Here is a 15395-nt window from a genome sequence, read left to right on the forward strand (position 1 = left end):
CACAGGGTCGCACACTTTAAAATGGCTGATTGTTAATTTCATGTTGTGCGAATTTTACCTCAACTTAAGAAAAGTCCCCTCATTTGCTGAGACAAGCGCCTGTCGGCTCCCTCGCTTCTGCGGGAAGCCTGGGGTCATTTCCTCCCGACCTCACCTCCATCCATCACTGCCCACGTCTCTGCCCCGTGTCACCATCACCTCCGAGCCCGGTCACTCCCGCATGGCCTGACTTTCCGGACGTCCTTTGGTGGCCCGGGGCCTCTGCTGGTTCCTCTCTCCTGGGCTCTGGCAGAGCCCCGGTGTCACTATAAACAGTTTACACTGCAGTGCAGGGGCCTTTCCCACTCATGTCTCCAAAATCCTGCTTTAAGACCCCACTGACTCATTTTTGTGTATATTATTGTTCTTTTTTTTTTTTTGGCTACACGGCTTGTGGGATCTTAGTTTCCCCAACCAGGGATTGAACCCAAGCCCTCGGCAGTGAGAGCATGGAGTCCTAATCACGGGACTGCCAGGGAATTCCCTTATTGTTCTTATTTTTAATAATTTCTAAGAGCAAAGGCCCAGAGTCTCTCACATGAGATGCAACTGATGTTTCTATTGATAGTGAAAATTCGTGGTTTACAAGAACAGTCAGTGACGTTTGCAATGATTTCCATAAAAGTGGGAGTCTTACCGACAGTCTTAACTTTGCGTAGAATTAACGTACAATGTAAATAACACATTTCCGGCGTGTCACCCAGTAATTCACAAAGGGTGGGAAATAACCCAGTGACTCCCGGCTCCAGGGAGATGTTGGCGCTGGTCTCAGAAAGGATGAGATGGCTGTTGTCATGGTAACAGAAGAGTGACGAGGTGAGTACTTGGAAGGCAGTTCTGGAGCGATCGGTGGTTGCTGGTGTGTCCAGAGCTGACCCTCAGGGAAACCCCTCCTTCCCGCCCACCAGGCACCTGGGGCTGTTCCTCAGCCTTGGAAGCGTTGGGTGTTGGATGAAGACTCTGTATATGTTGGCGTGAGTCGGAGCTTCTCTCCTGGCTTTGGCTGTTCTGTAGGGTCGTGTGTAGGTGCTTGTAGAAAGGAACCAGCTGGTACCTCCTGCCACCATCCGGGGCCGTGTGCTGGGAAGCCCGGTCCCATCCACGGACCAGTGGTCGCCAGGTTGCTCTGGGGACGTGGAGCTGGAGGGTCGGCCGTGGGAGACCCCGTCACCCCGTGTACCTTTGCACTTTTGGGATTTTGCGCCCTCTGTGTGTAAACAGAGTTTTTAAAAAGCAGTAATGAAAAGCGCGGGAAGAAAACGAGAGGTTTGCTTCCCTGTTGTGTACCCACCTCCTGTTTCCAGCACGTTGGTGAGCAGAGTGGGGGCACTTCCTGCCCTCGGGTGAACCAGTGGCACTGGGGGGGGCCTCAGAGGCTCGCCGGGGCCTGGGACCCTGTGGGCTGAGCCCTGGAGTCTGGTAGCTGGACACGTTGCTCAAAGTGTGAAGGAACAGAAAGCCTTCTGGAGCCAGGGCTCTGTGGCTGGCAGGGCTGTGGGTTGGGAGGAGGTGGGCTCGGAGGTGGCCTTGAAGTCCAGGAGGCGGGTCGGCGGGCCCGGCTGGGACGCGCTGGGTCCCCGGCCTTCCTGGGACCCCGTGGCCTCCCGGGACGGACTCTTCTGCCGAGATGGCCTCTCTTCTCACCCGCTCTGCGTTGTCCCCCTCCAGGAAGAAAACCGGCAGATCCTGGCGCAGCAGAAGCCAGCCTCCCAGCCGGACTCGCACGACGAGGAAGTGTCCCCGTCACCGCCCAACCCGGTGGTGCAAGCCCGGCACCGGCGTGGGGGAGTGAGCGCCGAGGTGTACACAGAGGAGGATGCTGTGTCCTACGTGCGGAAGGTGGGCCTCGACCCCGCCCCTGCCCCGCGTCCCGCCCCGCGCCCCGCCCCGCGTCCCGCCCCGCGTCCCAGGCGTCGGGCCTTGGCCTCCCTTCTTCTTCCGGAAGGTCGTTGTGGTCCCTGCTGGCCTGAGCCTGGTGCGTACCTACCTGAGGCTCTCTTGGGGGCCCCGCCACCCCCATGGTTCTGTGACCCCAGTAGGCTGGGGACAGGGCGGGACAGCCAGGTCCTGGGGTGCGGGAGGAGGAGCCCCGTGTCTAGGGCCTCGTGGGTCCTCTTCTCCTGGCTTCACCCTCGAGGCTGGACCCCAAGCTCAGAGCCGCCCAGGGGTCGCCCTCCCCCGCCCCGGACACCATCCTCCCTCTCTCTCCGGCCCTCATGCTGAGCAGGGCGCGCCTTTGTCAGGGGCCTCCCCGTGTGGGACTCCGTGTGAGTCACCACGCTGGTGGCTGCGTGTGCCCGAGCCCTGCCTTGGACATGGGCCTGCCATTCCATCTTATGCGTTTCTGCAGCCAGCTTTACTCTTTAAAAAAATTTTTTTTATTTTTAGTTTTTGACCTATTACAAAAATTTATTTTAAAGTATGGCAAAATGTGCATAGTAGAACTTACCGTCTGTGTCAGCTCAAGCTGCTGTAACAAAAGACTGGAGGCTTAAACAACAGACATTCACCCTCTCACAGTCTCTAGGCTGGGAGTCCACGATCCAGGAGCCGGCAGGGTGGGTTCCTGGTGAGGACCCGCTTCCCTTCCTGGCCCCCAGATGGCCGCCTTCTCGCCTGTTCTCACGTGGTGGGCGGGGTGGGGAGAGCGAGATCTCTAGGTCTCGACTTACGAGGGTGCTGATCCTGTCTTGGCCCACCTAAACCCAGTCACCTCCCGAGACCCCATCACTAAACACCTTACCATGGGGCTAGGGCTTCGACACGTGAATTTGGGGACAGTTGGGCCACAGCACCTCTTTAACGATGTTTAGCATCCAGGTCACATTCTCACCATTGTGCCACGGTCACCGCCATCATCTCCGGCACATTTCATCTTGCAAATCTGAACCTCTGTCCCCATGAAACAACCATGCCCAGCCCCTCCCCAGTACTTACTACTTTTATAATCAGGGAATAAAACTAGTAAAAGTGCAGCTTAAAAGCCCACCAGGGCACTTCACCTCTGTGGCCTTCCTGCCAAAACCCTGGACCCCTGTCTAGCCCGGAGGAGATCCCCGGACAAGCCCAGATGAAGGGACATTCTGCAAAGTAACTGCCAGACCTCCTCTGAGAAACTGTCACAGACCAGAGGGGCTGAAGGGCCATGACGACTGCATGTGGCCTGGGTGGGATCGGGTAAAACCAAGGAAACAGGACAGACAAATGGGTTTAGTTGCTCGGATGGTACCCGGCTGGTTCCCTAGGTGTGGCGTGTCACCACAGTAACCCAGGGTGTCCCAGGAGGGGAGAGGGTGCAGCGTGTAGGGCACCCCCTCTCACGGTCTGCACGTCCGAGCTGTTACACAGTTGTTGGAGCTGGAGCGGCTTTTCAGGTGGCTCCATCCTGCCCCTCAGGGACCTCTTTGTAAAGGGCTCCATGGTTTTAGATGTGGCGCACCCACGTGCGGCGTCCCGATGTCACCACCCGCCCCCAGCCTGGAAGAGATTTAGGGGCAGCTGAGCATGAGGTGGCGGTCATGTCCCGGTCCAGACAGCCTCCCCTCGGTGTCTTTTAAGGGAGGAATCTTGGCGTTGGAAATGCCAGTGCTGGTCGTCAGCTGGACATTGATTCACCGGACACACCTCGAGCTTCACAGGCTGGTCCCAGCGGGCGTGGGGATGACTTTTTTTTTTTTTTTTTTTTTTTTTTTTTTTTTTTTTTTTTTTAAATTTATTTATTTATTTATTTTTGGCTGTGTTGGGTCTTCGTTTCTGTGTGAGGGCTTTCTTTGGTTGTGGCGAGCGGGGGCCACTCTTCATCGCGGTCGCGGGCCTCTCACTGTCGCGGCCTCTCTTGTTGTGGAGCACAGGCTCCAGACGCGCAGGCTCAGTAGTTGTGGCTCACGGGCCCAGCTGCTCCGCGGCATGTGGGATCTTCCCAGACCAGGGCTCGAACCCGTGTCCCCTGCATCGGCAGGCAGATTCTCAACCACCGCGCCACCAGGGAAGCCCGGGGATGACTTTTTACCCACGTTTTGGCCAACAAGGTCCAGGCCCCTACCCAGCCCTTCCATCACCACCTGAAAGGGTGGAGCCAGCCTTGGGTCACGGTATCTTTTTTTTTTTTTTTCCAGTTTTCAAATATTTTAACGAGTATTTATTACCTACAAAAAAGCCAGGGGAGTAAAGAAATAAAAACAAAAGACATAATAATCCAAGGGCCTGGAGGCCTTGTAGCATCTTCTACAGGCTCTGAAGCCCACCGGCGCCTGTCCACCAAGACCCCGAGTTCTGGACAATACGCAAACTCTCGGGTCACTCTGGGCCCCTTGTCTCTTCTTTATTTTTCAAATTTCCAAAAATTGTGACATGCAGCTAGCATTTCAAGATTTCTGTCTACCGTCACTGGTAATACCACCTTGAAGGCTGAGCGGCCCGCTTTCTCGGGATCGAGGAGGGGCCCAAAGGGCTAGCTGGGTCCAGGCCCTGGTCCAGGATGCCCACAGGTCTGACTGCCGGGCTTCCACGCAGGTCATCCCCAAGGACTACAAGACCATGACGGCACTGGCCAAAGCCATCTCCAAGAACGTGCTCTTCGCTCACCTGGACGACAACGAGAGAAGGTAGGAGCAGGAACGGGGCTGGTGGGATGTCCAGCTCCAGGGGACACGGGTCAGTTTTGGAAGCACGGGCTCATGGGGCAGGGGTGGCCTCCAGAGATTTAGCGCTGTGTGCACTTGGGCTGCCTCCTCCAATCTGGGTTGGGATCCAAAGTGCCTGCAGGCCAACCTTGTCACAGCAAGACATCTCTTCTGCTTGCAGAGGGCCTGCCGTGCCCAAGCTGAACTCACTGCCTCATGGGCTTACGGGTGAAATGCACGTCTGTCCGCGGAGCACGGGGTCCTGAGGGAGGGTGACTGAGCCGGGGTGACGCTCAGCACGGGCTGGAAGGGGCTCGGGGGTGGATATGGGGTGGGGGTGAAAGTTATTCCAGGGAGGGGGCCTGGGGGTAGTGAAGGGGCTGGGATGCTTTGCTTGGGAATGGGGAGCATGTAAATAATTGGGAAAATTGGAAAATTTTAAGCCACAAAGCAAAAATAATCACTGGGAATGTTTTGGGGGCAGTTCTTCAGGATTTGATTTATGCACATACCGTAACCCTGTATTGTCACAAAACGGAATGGCGTTCTCCATAGTTTGTCACACTTGAGAGGTGGTGAGCGTCTCTCTTTGTCAGTAAGGGCTTTCGTGGTCTGTGGTCCCCGTTTCTATAGGGTTGTGTGATGTGACTCCTCTCCTGCCATGGCTGTTTGCATTTTTTATGATAAACAGCATTTTGATGTCATGCCCATACTCGTATGCTTGTCGGGAGTATTTGTCTGTTTCTTTAAGATAAACTCCTCGATGTGGATCAAAGGGTAAATGACGTTTGAAAAAAATTTTTTTTTTTCTGTTCTTGGCAAACGGTGATTCTTCATTTGAATAACTGAGCACGTTTTGAGAACAGTCCATACAAGATGTGCACATGACATGCAGATACACAGAGTGAAGGGAAAAGGCCTCTTTGCGTCCTCCGCCCCACAGTGACCACCAGCCGCGGCCTGGACTGGCCCCTCCAGGCCGTTCTCTGCATGCGTATCGTGTGGAAACAGGCGGGACACACGCACCTTCTGTGACGCGGGCCCGGGGCCTCCCGTGTGACCACTGCGGTGGTTGTGGGCGTGCAGCTGCATCAAGGGCTGGGTCGGTTTGTCCACTGCTCCCCTTGCCAAAGTCACTGTGGACGTTTCTAGTTTCCCGTGGTGCGGGTCTCCGTGAAGAGTGAGGAGTGGTGCTTTTGCAGGATAGGGTGGCTGGCGCCGGACAGGTGCCAGTGTGGGTTTTTAGGCTTTTGCTACGTTGTGCTGGCTGGTCCCAGGAAGGCCGCAGGGGCGTCCAGAGGACCTGCAAGTGGGGGTGGTCCCTCCTCGCCCACAGCGTGCTTCCCAGGCGGGGGCGAGGCTGGGTTGGCTGTGATCCAGGCTGAGGTGGAGATGCCCTGTCTGCAGAAGCCCGTGGCGTGGGGCAGGGGCGGGGCTGGCCGGTCCTCCGTCTCGGGCGCACCCGTCCGTGCCCGCTCCCTGGGGGGTCAGCCTCACCGCTGCCTCTGCTCTCCGGCACTTGCCGGCTCCTGGTGGCTCCACGGAAGGTGGACACGTGGGACACCTTGCGGTCGCCCTCCCCCATCTCCCTCTGCTGAGTTGGCTTCCCCTGCCCCGGACACACCGGGTACAATCACCTTATTTCACGTTTGAGGAGAGAGGGTGTCGTTTCTCTGACTACTGGTGACACTTTGCTCGGTTCATGGCCTTGGAAGCTGCTGAGCGGTTCAGTGGCCTGGACTCTTCTGCCCAGAACAGAAGGGTTTGGGCTCAGAATCACAATGCTTTTCAGCAGGTCACACCCTTGCATGGCCCCTTCCAGCTCCCAGGTAGCAGCGGGTTCAGAAAGTCTTAGCTTAGGGCCAGCCTGGCCGGGGCAGCTGAGCTGGACTCCCTGTCGGGGCCGTTCCGGGTGTGTGTGTCCAGGAAGCGTATGCTGGGGTCCTGTGCCCTCGGCCCTACGTTTGCAGAGCCGCACGGCTGGCTCTGCCTCAGGCTTTACTGCACCCGAGAGCCAGGCGGATGAGAGGAGGAGGAAGCAGATGGTTGGATTAAAATCCCTCTTTTCAAGGCTGGATCGGAAAGAAAGCTTTCACACGGGGAGTGTCTGCTTCAGATCTTTTGTTCTGCGCAGAGGAAAACACACTTCCCAGATCGAAGCCCGCACAGGCTCCCGTTTCTGGCCACGGCCTCTAAAGAGACGGGCTGACGGTTCAGGAAGCGGGTTCCAGAGGCCGTGGGCAGGGAGATGCTGTCCCCTGACCTTCCACGTGACATCTCCCGGTGCAGCATCCAGGGCCTTTGCTTTTCTGTCTGCTGGACGCTGGGCTTCGCAGCTTTGTCTCTGCTCAGCTGCGGTCTGGCGCGTGCCGCCCAGTTCTTTCCAAGTTTGCGGGGCGTCTGGCGAGCCTCCACGTGGATGCTGCCTGCTGCCCTCTCTGCTTCCCTGCGTGAGTAGCGTAACTAGAATATTCATGTGGGTAAATCCACGTGGGAGAAACCGTGTGCTGCTTTATAACCCCTCCTGCTAAATTCAGGTTTAGGACAAAAAAAATCCCACGGTCTCGGGCTGGGTGCTTTTGCTCTTGCCAGTGTTTTCAGCTTGCGTGGAGCTACAGCAGCGGGGAGACAAGGCGAAGCCTGTGTTCCAGCCCTTTGCTTTAAGAGAAGGTAATGCAACGTGGCTGAGGGACAGAGCCCCTACCCCGAACTGCCGGGCGGCATTTCTAGTCGGCATTTCTCGAAGCCTTTCTCTGGGTCTGTGTGGATACTTTGGAGCCTCAGTTTCCACCCCCTAAATAAAAAAGGTGTCTCTTGGCCAAACCACGGCACCTGGCAGAGCCTCAGTTTTCTCAAGTGTCAAATGAGGGTAATAAAACCTACTTTGAGGCTTGCAGTGAGGATAGAGTGAGATAGTGTCCATGGGCGTATCATTACCATCATTATAATCACCTCCATCATCACCACCATCACCATCGTCACCATCATCATCACCGTCATCACCATCATCACCATCACCACCATCACCATCATCACCACCACCATCATCGTCACCATCACCATCACCGTCATCACCATCACCACCATTGTCATCACCACCATCACCATCATCACCATCGTCACCACCTTCATCATCGTCACCATCATCACCATTGTCATCACCATCATCATCATCATCACCATCTTCATCACCATCTTCATTACCATCATCACCATCATCACCATCATCACCATCACCACCATCTTCATCACCATCACAATCATCATCATCACCGTCATCACCACCATCTTCATCACCATCACCGTCATCACCACCATCATCACCGTCATCATCATCACCATTGTCATCACCATCGTCATCACCATCACCATTGTCATCACCATCACCACCATCATCATCACCATCATCACCATCGTCATCACCTTCATCACCACCATCACCATCATCACCACCATCATCACCATCATCACCACCATCACCATCATCACCATCTTCATCACCATCACCGTCATCACCACCATCATCACCGTCATCATCATCACCATTGTCATCACCATCGTCATCACCATCACCATCGTCATCACCATCACCACCATCATCATCACCATCATCACCATCGTCATCACCTTCATCACCACCATCACCATCATCACCACCATCATCACCATCATCACCACCATCATCATCGTCACCATCGTCACCATCACCATCATCACCATTGTCATCACCATCATCATCATCATCATCATCTTTCTGGCCCTTTGACTTGTGGGTGGGGCTGAGTTAGTGGGCATCTCTCTGGATGCAGCTTTGCCCCTCTGAGGTTGGCTTGGCCATCCAGATGGAGCCCATAGCCAGACCCCTCCGCCCTTCAGTGCTTAGTCTGAGGAAGGGGCTGGTTTGGCCCTGAGACCACTCCGCAGTCATTCTCTGCTCCATCCTGGGCCTGAGGTAGGTGAGTGGGCTCCTCTGGGCCTCAGGACACAGCAGGAAGGACTCTGGGAGGCTGGCTTGTCGCCCTGTCTCAGTGAACAGTGAGGGGAGGGCCCTTGCCCCTTGCTCCAGGCCAAGCAGCACATGTCCGAGTTGGGGCTGGAGCGGGATGTCCTCGTGCCCTGGGCTGGCCCCTTCAGAGCCCTGCTGAAGAGTTGAGTAGTCCTGGGGAGGGTCCAGGTTGGGGGCTGGCAGGTGCAGCCTCCTCACTTGGTTTCTGCTCTTGTGAGCAGTGGCAGAGGCTTTGTCCTTCCTGGGGACGCAGGGGCCCGAGCAGGCTCAGAAGGAAGCCACAGGATGCTCCAGAGCCCTGGCGTGTGCTGTGGCTCCCAGCCTGTCCCCCGAGGGTGCACCCAGGCCCGGGGGAGGGAGGTGGGGGCCCTTGGGTTCCATCGGGTCCCTTCCCGGCTTGCCCGCCCACTCAGGTGCCTGGAGATGGAGCGCCCCTGGAAGCCAGAAGTGTGACGATTAGGAGGCCCTGCGTGTGTGCGTCGGGGGCAGGGTCCAGGAAGTGGCACTGCGTTTCGGGCCCCCGGCCGGGGCTTCATTACCGGAGCCGCCAGACGGGCGGGCGGGGGGCAGCGAGGGCATCTCACCCTGGGGCGGCCTTGCTGGCAGCGGGCTGTGCTCCCTGCAGCTCTAGTTAAGACAGGCCTCTGGCTGCACCCCTGGCTGCACAGCTGTGTGTCTTCCGCCCACCCGCATGTCTCTGCAGTCTGTTATTCCACAAATTGGCCCGGGCCCCCGGGTGATGGGAAAAACACACCCGTCTGCTGAATTCACAGTGAGTTCAGGGGACAGACTCTGTTTCTCCGAGCCACTTCAGCCCCTCTTGCAGCCTGGCTCCAGCTTTGGGGTTTGCTGCCGTCCTTTCAGGCGATACTAAAAACCAAGATTAGCATTTTGGAAAACGCAGGGCCTCATCCGAGGAGATGCTTAATGGGTTGAACTTGCAAAAAGTTTGATTTTCGTTTTGCACAAAGCCAGGTTCGCTCTGGGCAGAGGAGACCTCCAGGTTCGCACGTTGTGGGCTGTGTGACCCTGCGGGGTTGGAGCCGTGTTCAGTGCGAGGCTGAGACCTGGCACCCTGGAGCCTGCGTCATGGCGAGCTCTGAGCCAGAGCCCGGACCGCAGGCCTTGTCTGCAGCATCTTGTTAGAATGGTGCTGGCCTCGTTGTGGCGGCTTTGGGCAGATGAAGCATGGAGGCACACGGAGCTCAAGCAAGCTGCCATGGCCACCCAGCTGGGCCTGGGGGAAGCTGGGATGTGAGCCTCGGTGGGGATGGGGCCGCCTTGGGATGACCTGCCTCCTGCCGTGATTGCATCACCCAGCTCCCTAATCTGTTAACCTCGCCCACGATCTTGCTTATTTGGTGCCATAATGTTTTAAAACTTGTAGAGGTTGGTGGTGAGAGGTCTCCAGGACGCTGCAGACACGTTTTCTCACACCAGCCGGTTCACTGTTGATGTCGCCTGACAATCACCCCGTAACGTGATTGGAGATGCCCGCAGGCAATGGGTAACTGAGGCCAGAGGGGCGCGAAGTGGGGCCATTTCTCTAGAAAGGAGGGACCCTCGAGATGCCCTTGCTGGTGAGCTGACCCCACCCCCTCACAGTGTCGATCCAGCCCCAGGATGGAGGGACGCCTGGGGCCCTGGCCTGGCTCCACGCTTGAGCCCCGGTCACTACCAGTAGGAAGTTGCCTGCCAGCCGGGTGTGGGGAATTCACCAGCTGGCCGGGGCCCATCCAGCCTCTCAGCAGACGCAGGTACTCCCCCATGTGTCAGGTGGGGAAACTGAGGCTCAGAGAAGGCAGGTAATGGCCCCAGGTCACGCAGGTTCTGGGGGCAGCGACCAGTTTTCCGGGGACAAAGTCCCGCGCTGCTCACAGCTCCGTGGGGTGAGAGCGCTAGTCACACAGACTTTGCTCTGTTCTGCCAGAGCTCGGGTCCCTCCCAGCCCTACAGCAGCCCTGAGAGAGGGACGCGGCCGCCCCTCGTCCCGCGGAACGGGGGCCCTGGTTGAAGCGTCGTGCTGTCTCGTCGCTTTGGGACCCTGGACACAGCCCCCCTCCCGTTGAGAGTCCTCCCCAAGGGGACCCATGTTTAAAAAGTGAGTCATCCTTTCCTGGGACGTGGGTGGTCCCACCGGCGTCTGGTGGATGCTGGGGGTCCACAGGGGAGGAAAGGGTCTCGTGTCCCTCGGGGTCGGACTGCTTGCTCCGCAGAACCAGCGACCTTTGAACCAGGTCTTCAAGGACAGGCAGGAGGGGGTGGGACAGGCGTTCGAGTGGCGGGGGCACATGGGCAAAGGACAACGGGGCGAGAGTAGGCGCAGAAAACAAGCCGGGCTGTGGCTGGCGGAGCGAGAGAGTGAGGCCGGTGAGCTGAGTCTGGCTGGGTTGGGCCACGAACTCAGTGGAGAGCTGCCGCTTCATAAACAAAAGTCCAAGAAGAAGCCAGAAAGGTGCCTGATGTCTTCCCTGCGTGGACAGTTTCTGGGGCGTCTTCCCGGATGTGGTCTCACAGTGGCCCCACAGCCCGCCCTGTTCCTCTTGGACCTCGGAGGGGCCGGCTTCACGTTCTGGAAGGTGTGGCAGGGAGGTGACCCTGCCTTCTGCTGGAGAGTGTGTGTGTGTGTGTTTGTATGTGGTGTGTTCATGGTATGTGTGTGTGTGTGTGTTCGTGGTATGTGGTGTGTGTGGTGTGTGTGTATGTGTGTATGTGGTGTGTGTGTGGGGGTGTGTGTGTGTTCATGTGTGTGTGTGGTGTGTGTGTGGTGTGTGTGTGTGGTGTGTTCATGGTGTGTGTGTTTGGTGTGTTCGTGTTATGTGTGTGTGGTGTGTGTGTATATGTGGTGTGTGTGGTGTGTGTGTGTTGTGTGTGTGTGGTGTGGTTGTGTGTATATGTGGTGTGTGTGTGGTGTGTGTGTGTATGTGGTGTGTGGTGTGTGTGGTGTGGTTGTGTGTATATGTGGTGTGGTGTGTGTGTGGTGTGTGTGTGTGTGTGGTGTGTGTGGTGTGGTTGTGTGTGTGTATGTGGTGCGTGGGGTGTGTGTGTGGGGGGTGTGTGTGGAGTGTGTGTGTGTTTGTATGTGGTGTGTGTGTGGTGTGTGTGTGGTGTGTGTGTGTGTATGTGGTGTGTGTGGGGTGTGTTCATGGTGTGTGTGGGGTGTGGTTGTGTGTGTGTATGTGGTGCGTGGGGTGTGTGTGGGGTGTGTGTGTGGTGTGTGTGTGTGTATGTGGTGTGTGTGGGGTGTGTTCATGGTGTGTGTGGGGTGTGGTTGTGTGTGTGTATGTGGTGTGTGGAGTGTGTGTGGTGTGTGGGGTGTGTGTGTGTATGTGGTGTGTGTGTGGTGTGTGTGTGGTGTGTGTGTGTGTATGTGGTGTGTGTGTATGTGGTGTGTGGTATGTGTGTGTGTGGTGTATGTTTCTTACTACCAAGGAACTTCTTTTGTCTGGTGTCATGAAAAGCATTTCGGTGATTCTCTGTTAGGTTAAAAATGACCATTGTTTAGCGTCTGGCTGCCGGGGTGTGGGGGCTGGGTACGTCCTTGGCTGCGACAGCGGCGAGAACAGTGTGACGAGCCCCGGCTTCAGGACGTCGGTCATGGCCGGTCTGGTCTCTCCCTCCTTCCCACCCCCGCCCCCGCCCTGGACCACTGGAGACAAAGTTCAGCCATCAGCCAGTTCCACCTGCGAACGTTTCAGTGCACGGCGCTCCTTTTTGTTACGGTTTCCTGTCCTCACGGTCACCTCGCATCCCGTAGGCGCACTGGGGGCGGCTTTCTCGCTAGGTCGTGTGCGGGCTGCTCTCTGCGGCTCTGCTTCTGAAACGGGTCCTGCCTGGGGGTCCGCGTTCCCGTCTACTGAGGTGGGTCCCCTTCGTGGCGCTTGCGGACACGGGTGGGAACAGCCAGGACCCCCCCGCCCCCCGACAGTCGGTGTTTTCTCGTTTCGCTGAGGATCCAGCCCACCCCGCGTTGCATCTTGTGAGATGACAGCTGGTTCACGCGTGTCCTTCAGGAAATGCAACAGTTGCTAAGAGTCGGGCAAACAAAGATGCGCTTTGATTCCGGGAACAGCTGTGGGGAGGACACACCGTTTCTGTCAGCTGCTCCATCCTAGTTTTCAGGCCGTTGGACACGGAGCCCTTTAACCCTTTGGCTCCCTGGGCTCCTCCCACCCTGTAACTTGCTAGGTTTCTTGCCCCTCGACTGTGGACACGAGTCCTGGGATGCGGCGAGGCTGAGCCTGGCCGTCGGGGCCGGTGCTGGGAGCAGGTGGGGAGAGGCGTGCTGCTCTTCCCTCAGAGGAGACACAGCTCTGGGGACGCTGCTCCTGGGGGCAGGTGGACGTGGCCTGCGAGGCCCTCGTGTGCTCAGAGGGGGTCCTCGTCTCTCAGAGGCACGTGGGCCGCTTCCTGCCGCGGAAGGTCCGCTACTCCTGTCCGCGTGGCCTTTGGCCCTGTGAGCAGCCGTTCGCCCCATCCCGTGGCACCCAGTGGACCTGTGAGGTACGGTTGTCCTCAGCCCCAGTGTGAGGAGGAGGGACCCTTGCCCAGGGCGGCTCTCCTATGTCCAGAGGTGTCTCTGGACTGTGCGTCATAGGTGGCAGCTGGAGATGTGCCCTGTGGCGGAGGCCGCGCTTAGCCGTGCATCTCACAGGTGTGGTGTCTCCTTCACGGCACATCCTGCTCCAGGGGCCAGAGGTGTGCTGTGAACAGAGCCACCCTCCCCACCGTGGAGCTCCATTCTTGGGGGAGAGATGAAGAGCCGACAAGTAAATGGCTGGAGGACACGGTGCGTGAGGTGGGGGAGGTTCTAGGGAGGAGTGGGGAATGGGGTGGCCTGGGAGGCCTTGTTCGGAAGGAGGTTTGAAGAAAAACCCGAGGGAAAGAGGAAGGAGACCAGGCAGGCAATTGGGGAAAGAGCATTCATGCAGCAGGGGTGCAGGTGCAAAGGCCCTGTGGTCAGGAGCATGCCTGGAATGTTCAAGAATCAGCAAAGAGGTCAGTGAGGCTAGAGCAGAGCCAGGAAAGAGGCCAGGAATAGGCAATGCGGACACAGACACAATGAAGCTAAACACATAGGGCCTTCTGGGTCACTGTGAGGGCTCCAGCTTCTACTCTGAGATGGGAGCCTCTGGAAGGCTTGAGCGTATAGCTAGCCTGTCAGGACTTCCATTTGCGTAGGGTCAGTCTAACCCTGTGTTCAGAGTAGAAGGTGTAGGGGACCAAGGAGAAGTAGAAAAACCAGTTGAGAGGTTGTTTTGCTAACCCAGGTGAGATGATGGTGTCTTGAACCAGGGTGGTACCATTGGAGGTGGTCAGTGTTGGTTAGTTCTGAATGTGTAAAGGAAGGGGCTGGGTCTAGCCTGGGATGGCTCAGTCCTGATGTTTGCCTGCAGTTCTGGGTCCCTGTCTTGGTTATGGGATTCCTTTTAGGCAACAGCAGTGATGATGGTGATGTTGATGATGATGGTGATGGTGATGGTGATGATGATCGTGATGATGGTGATGGTGACAATGATGATGATATAATGGTGGTGATGATGGTGGTGGTGGTGATGGTGATGATGATGTTAGTGATGATGGGGATGATGATGGTGGTGATGGTGATGATGAAGGTGGTGATGATGGTGATGATGATGGTGATGATGATGATGATGGTGATGATGGTGATGATGATGATGATGATGATGATGGTGATGATGGTGATGATGCTGGTGATGATGATGATAATGGTGATGATGGTGATGATGATGGTGATGATGGTGATGATGATGATGGTGGTGATGATGATGATGATGATGGTGATGATGGTGATGATGGTGATGATGGTGATGATGATGATGGTGGTGATGATGGTGATGATGATGGTGATGATGGTGATGATGGTGATGATGGTGATGATGATGATGGTGGTGATGATGATGATGATGATGGTGATGATGGTGATGATGGTGATGATGGTGATGATGATGATGGTGGTGATGATGATGATGATGATGGTGATGATGGTGATGATGGTGATGATGATGATGGTGGTGATGATGATGATGATGGTGGTGATGATGGTGATGATGGTGATGATGGTGATGATGATGATGATGGTGATGATGGTGATGATGGTGATGATGCTGGTGATGATGATGGTGATGATGGTGATGATGATGATGATGATGGTGGTGATGATGATGATGATGGTGATGATAATGGTGATGATGGTGATGATGATGGTGATGATGATGATGGTGATGATGGTGATGATAGTGGTGATGGTGATGATGATGTTAGTGATGATGGTGATGATGCTGGTGATGATGATGATAATGGTGATGATGGTGATGATGATGTTAGTGATGATGGTGATGATGCTGGTGATGATGATGATGGTGGTGGTGGTGGTGGTGGTGATGATGGTGATGATGATGGTGGTGATGATGATGATGGTGGTGGTGGTGGTGGTGAGCACGAATTATAACACCACGTTAGGTGTGTGTAGCTCATTTAACCTTTCAACTGGCCTTCCTAGGAACCACCTGTGATGGGTGTTGTGGACTCTCCGGCACTCCTGCCCCTCCCAGCTGTGTCGCACCACATGGTTTGGGAAGGGATTGAGTGCACTATGGGCCTTAGGCGTGGACCTTGTTTTCACCCAGTCTGCCTGAGTCTGTTTGTTAAGTCGCTGTGGCTGGACCCTGTAACCCAAGTCTAAGAGGAGGCTCAGGGAAGTCCAG

At 56.2% G+C, this 15395-nt stretch overlaps 2 protein-coding genes across 9 annotated transcripts in view; one reads left to right on the plus strand and one right to left on the minus strand.

The window, feature by feature from the left end:
• Positions 1 to 15395, plus strand: part of PRKAR1B (protein kinase cAMP-dependent type I regulatory subunit beta) — an 87100-nt gene that overhangs the window by 12429 nt on the left and 59276 nt on the right. For 7 of the 8 annotated variants that reach the window (XR_014254911.1, XR_014254912.1, XR_014254913.1 and 4 more), the window contains exons 3-4: positions 1708 to 1878; positions 4552 to 4643. Coding sequence is in view for 5 of the 8 variants with exons in the window: in XM_082430640.1 (XP_082286766.1) it covers positions 1708 to 1878; positions 4552 to 4643 (263 nt within the window). In the remaining 3 variants the exon portion in view is untranslated. Of the gene's footprint in view, positions 1 to 1707; positions 1879 to 4551; positions 4644 to 8197; positions 11123 to 15395 lie in introns of those variants that run through there. The other variant, XM_082430643.1, reaches the window with a different exon arrangement.
• LOC309646093 (uncharacterized protein) lies at positions 7383 to 10436 on the minus strand (the record flags this gene model as incomplete). The annotated part of the gene is made up of 2 exons (XM_082432075.1): positions 7383 to 8084; positions 10271 to 10436. 2 exons carry the CDS (start codon positions 10434 to 10436, stop codon positions 7456 to 7458), a joined length of 795 nt encoding a protein of 264 aa, XP_082288201.1. The 3' UTR covers positions 7383 to 7455.

The sequence above is a fragment of the Balaenoptera physalus genome (genome assembly GCF_965194825.1).
Source record: "Balaenoptera physalus genome assembly, chromosome: 16".
NCBI lineage: Eukaryota > Metazoa > Chordata > Mammalia > Artiodactyla > Balaenopteridae > Balaenoptera > Balaenoptera physalus.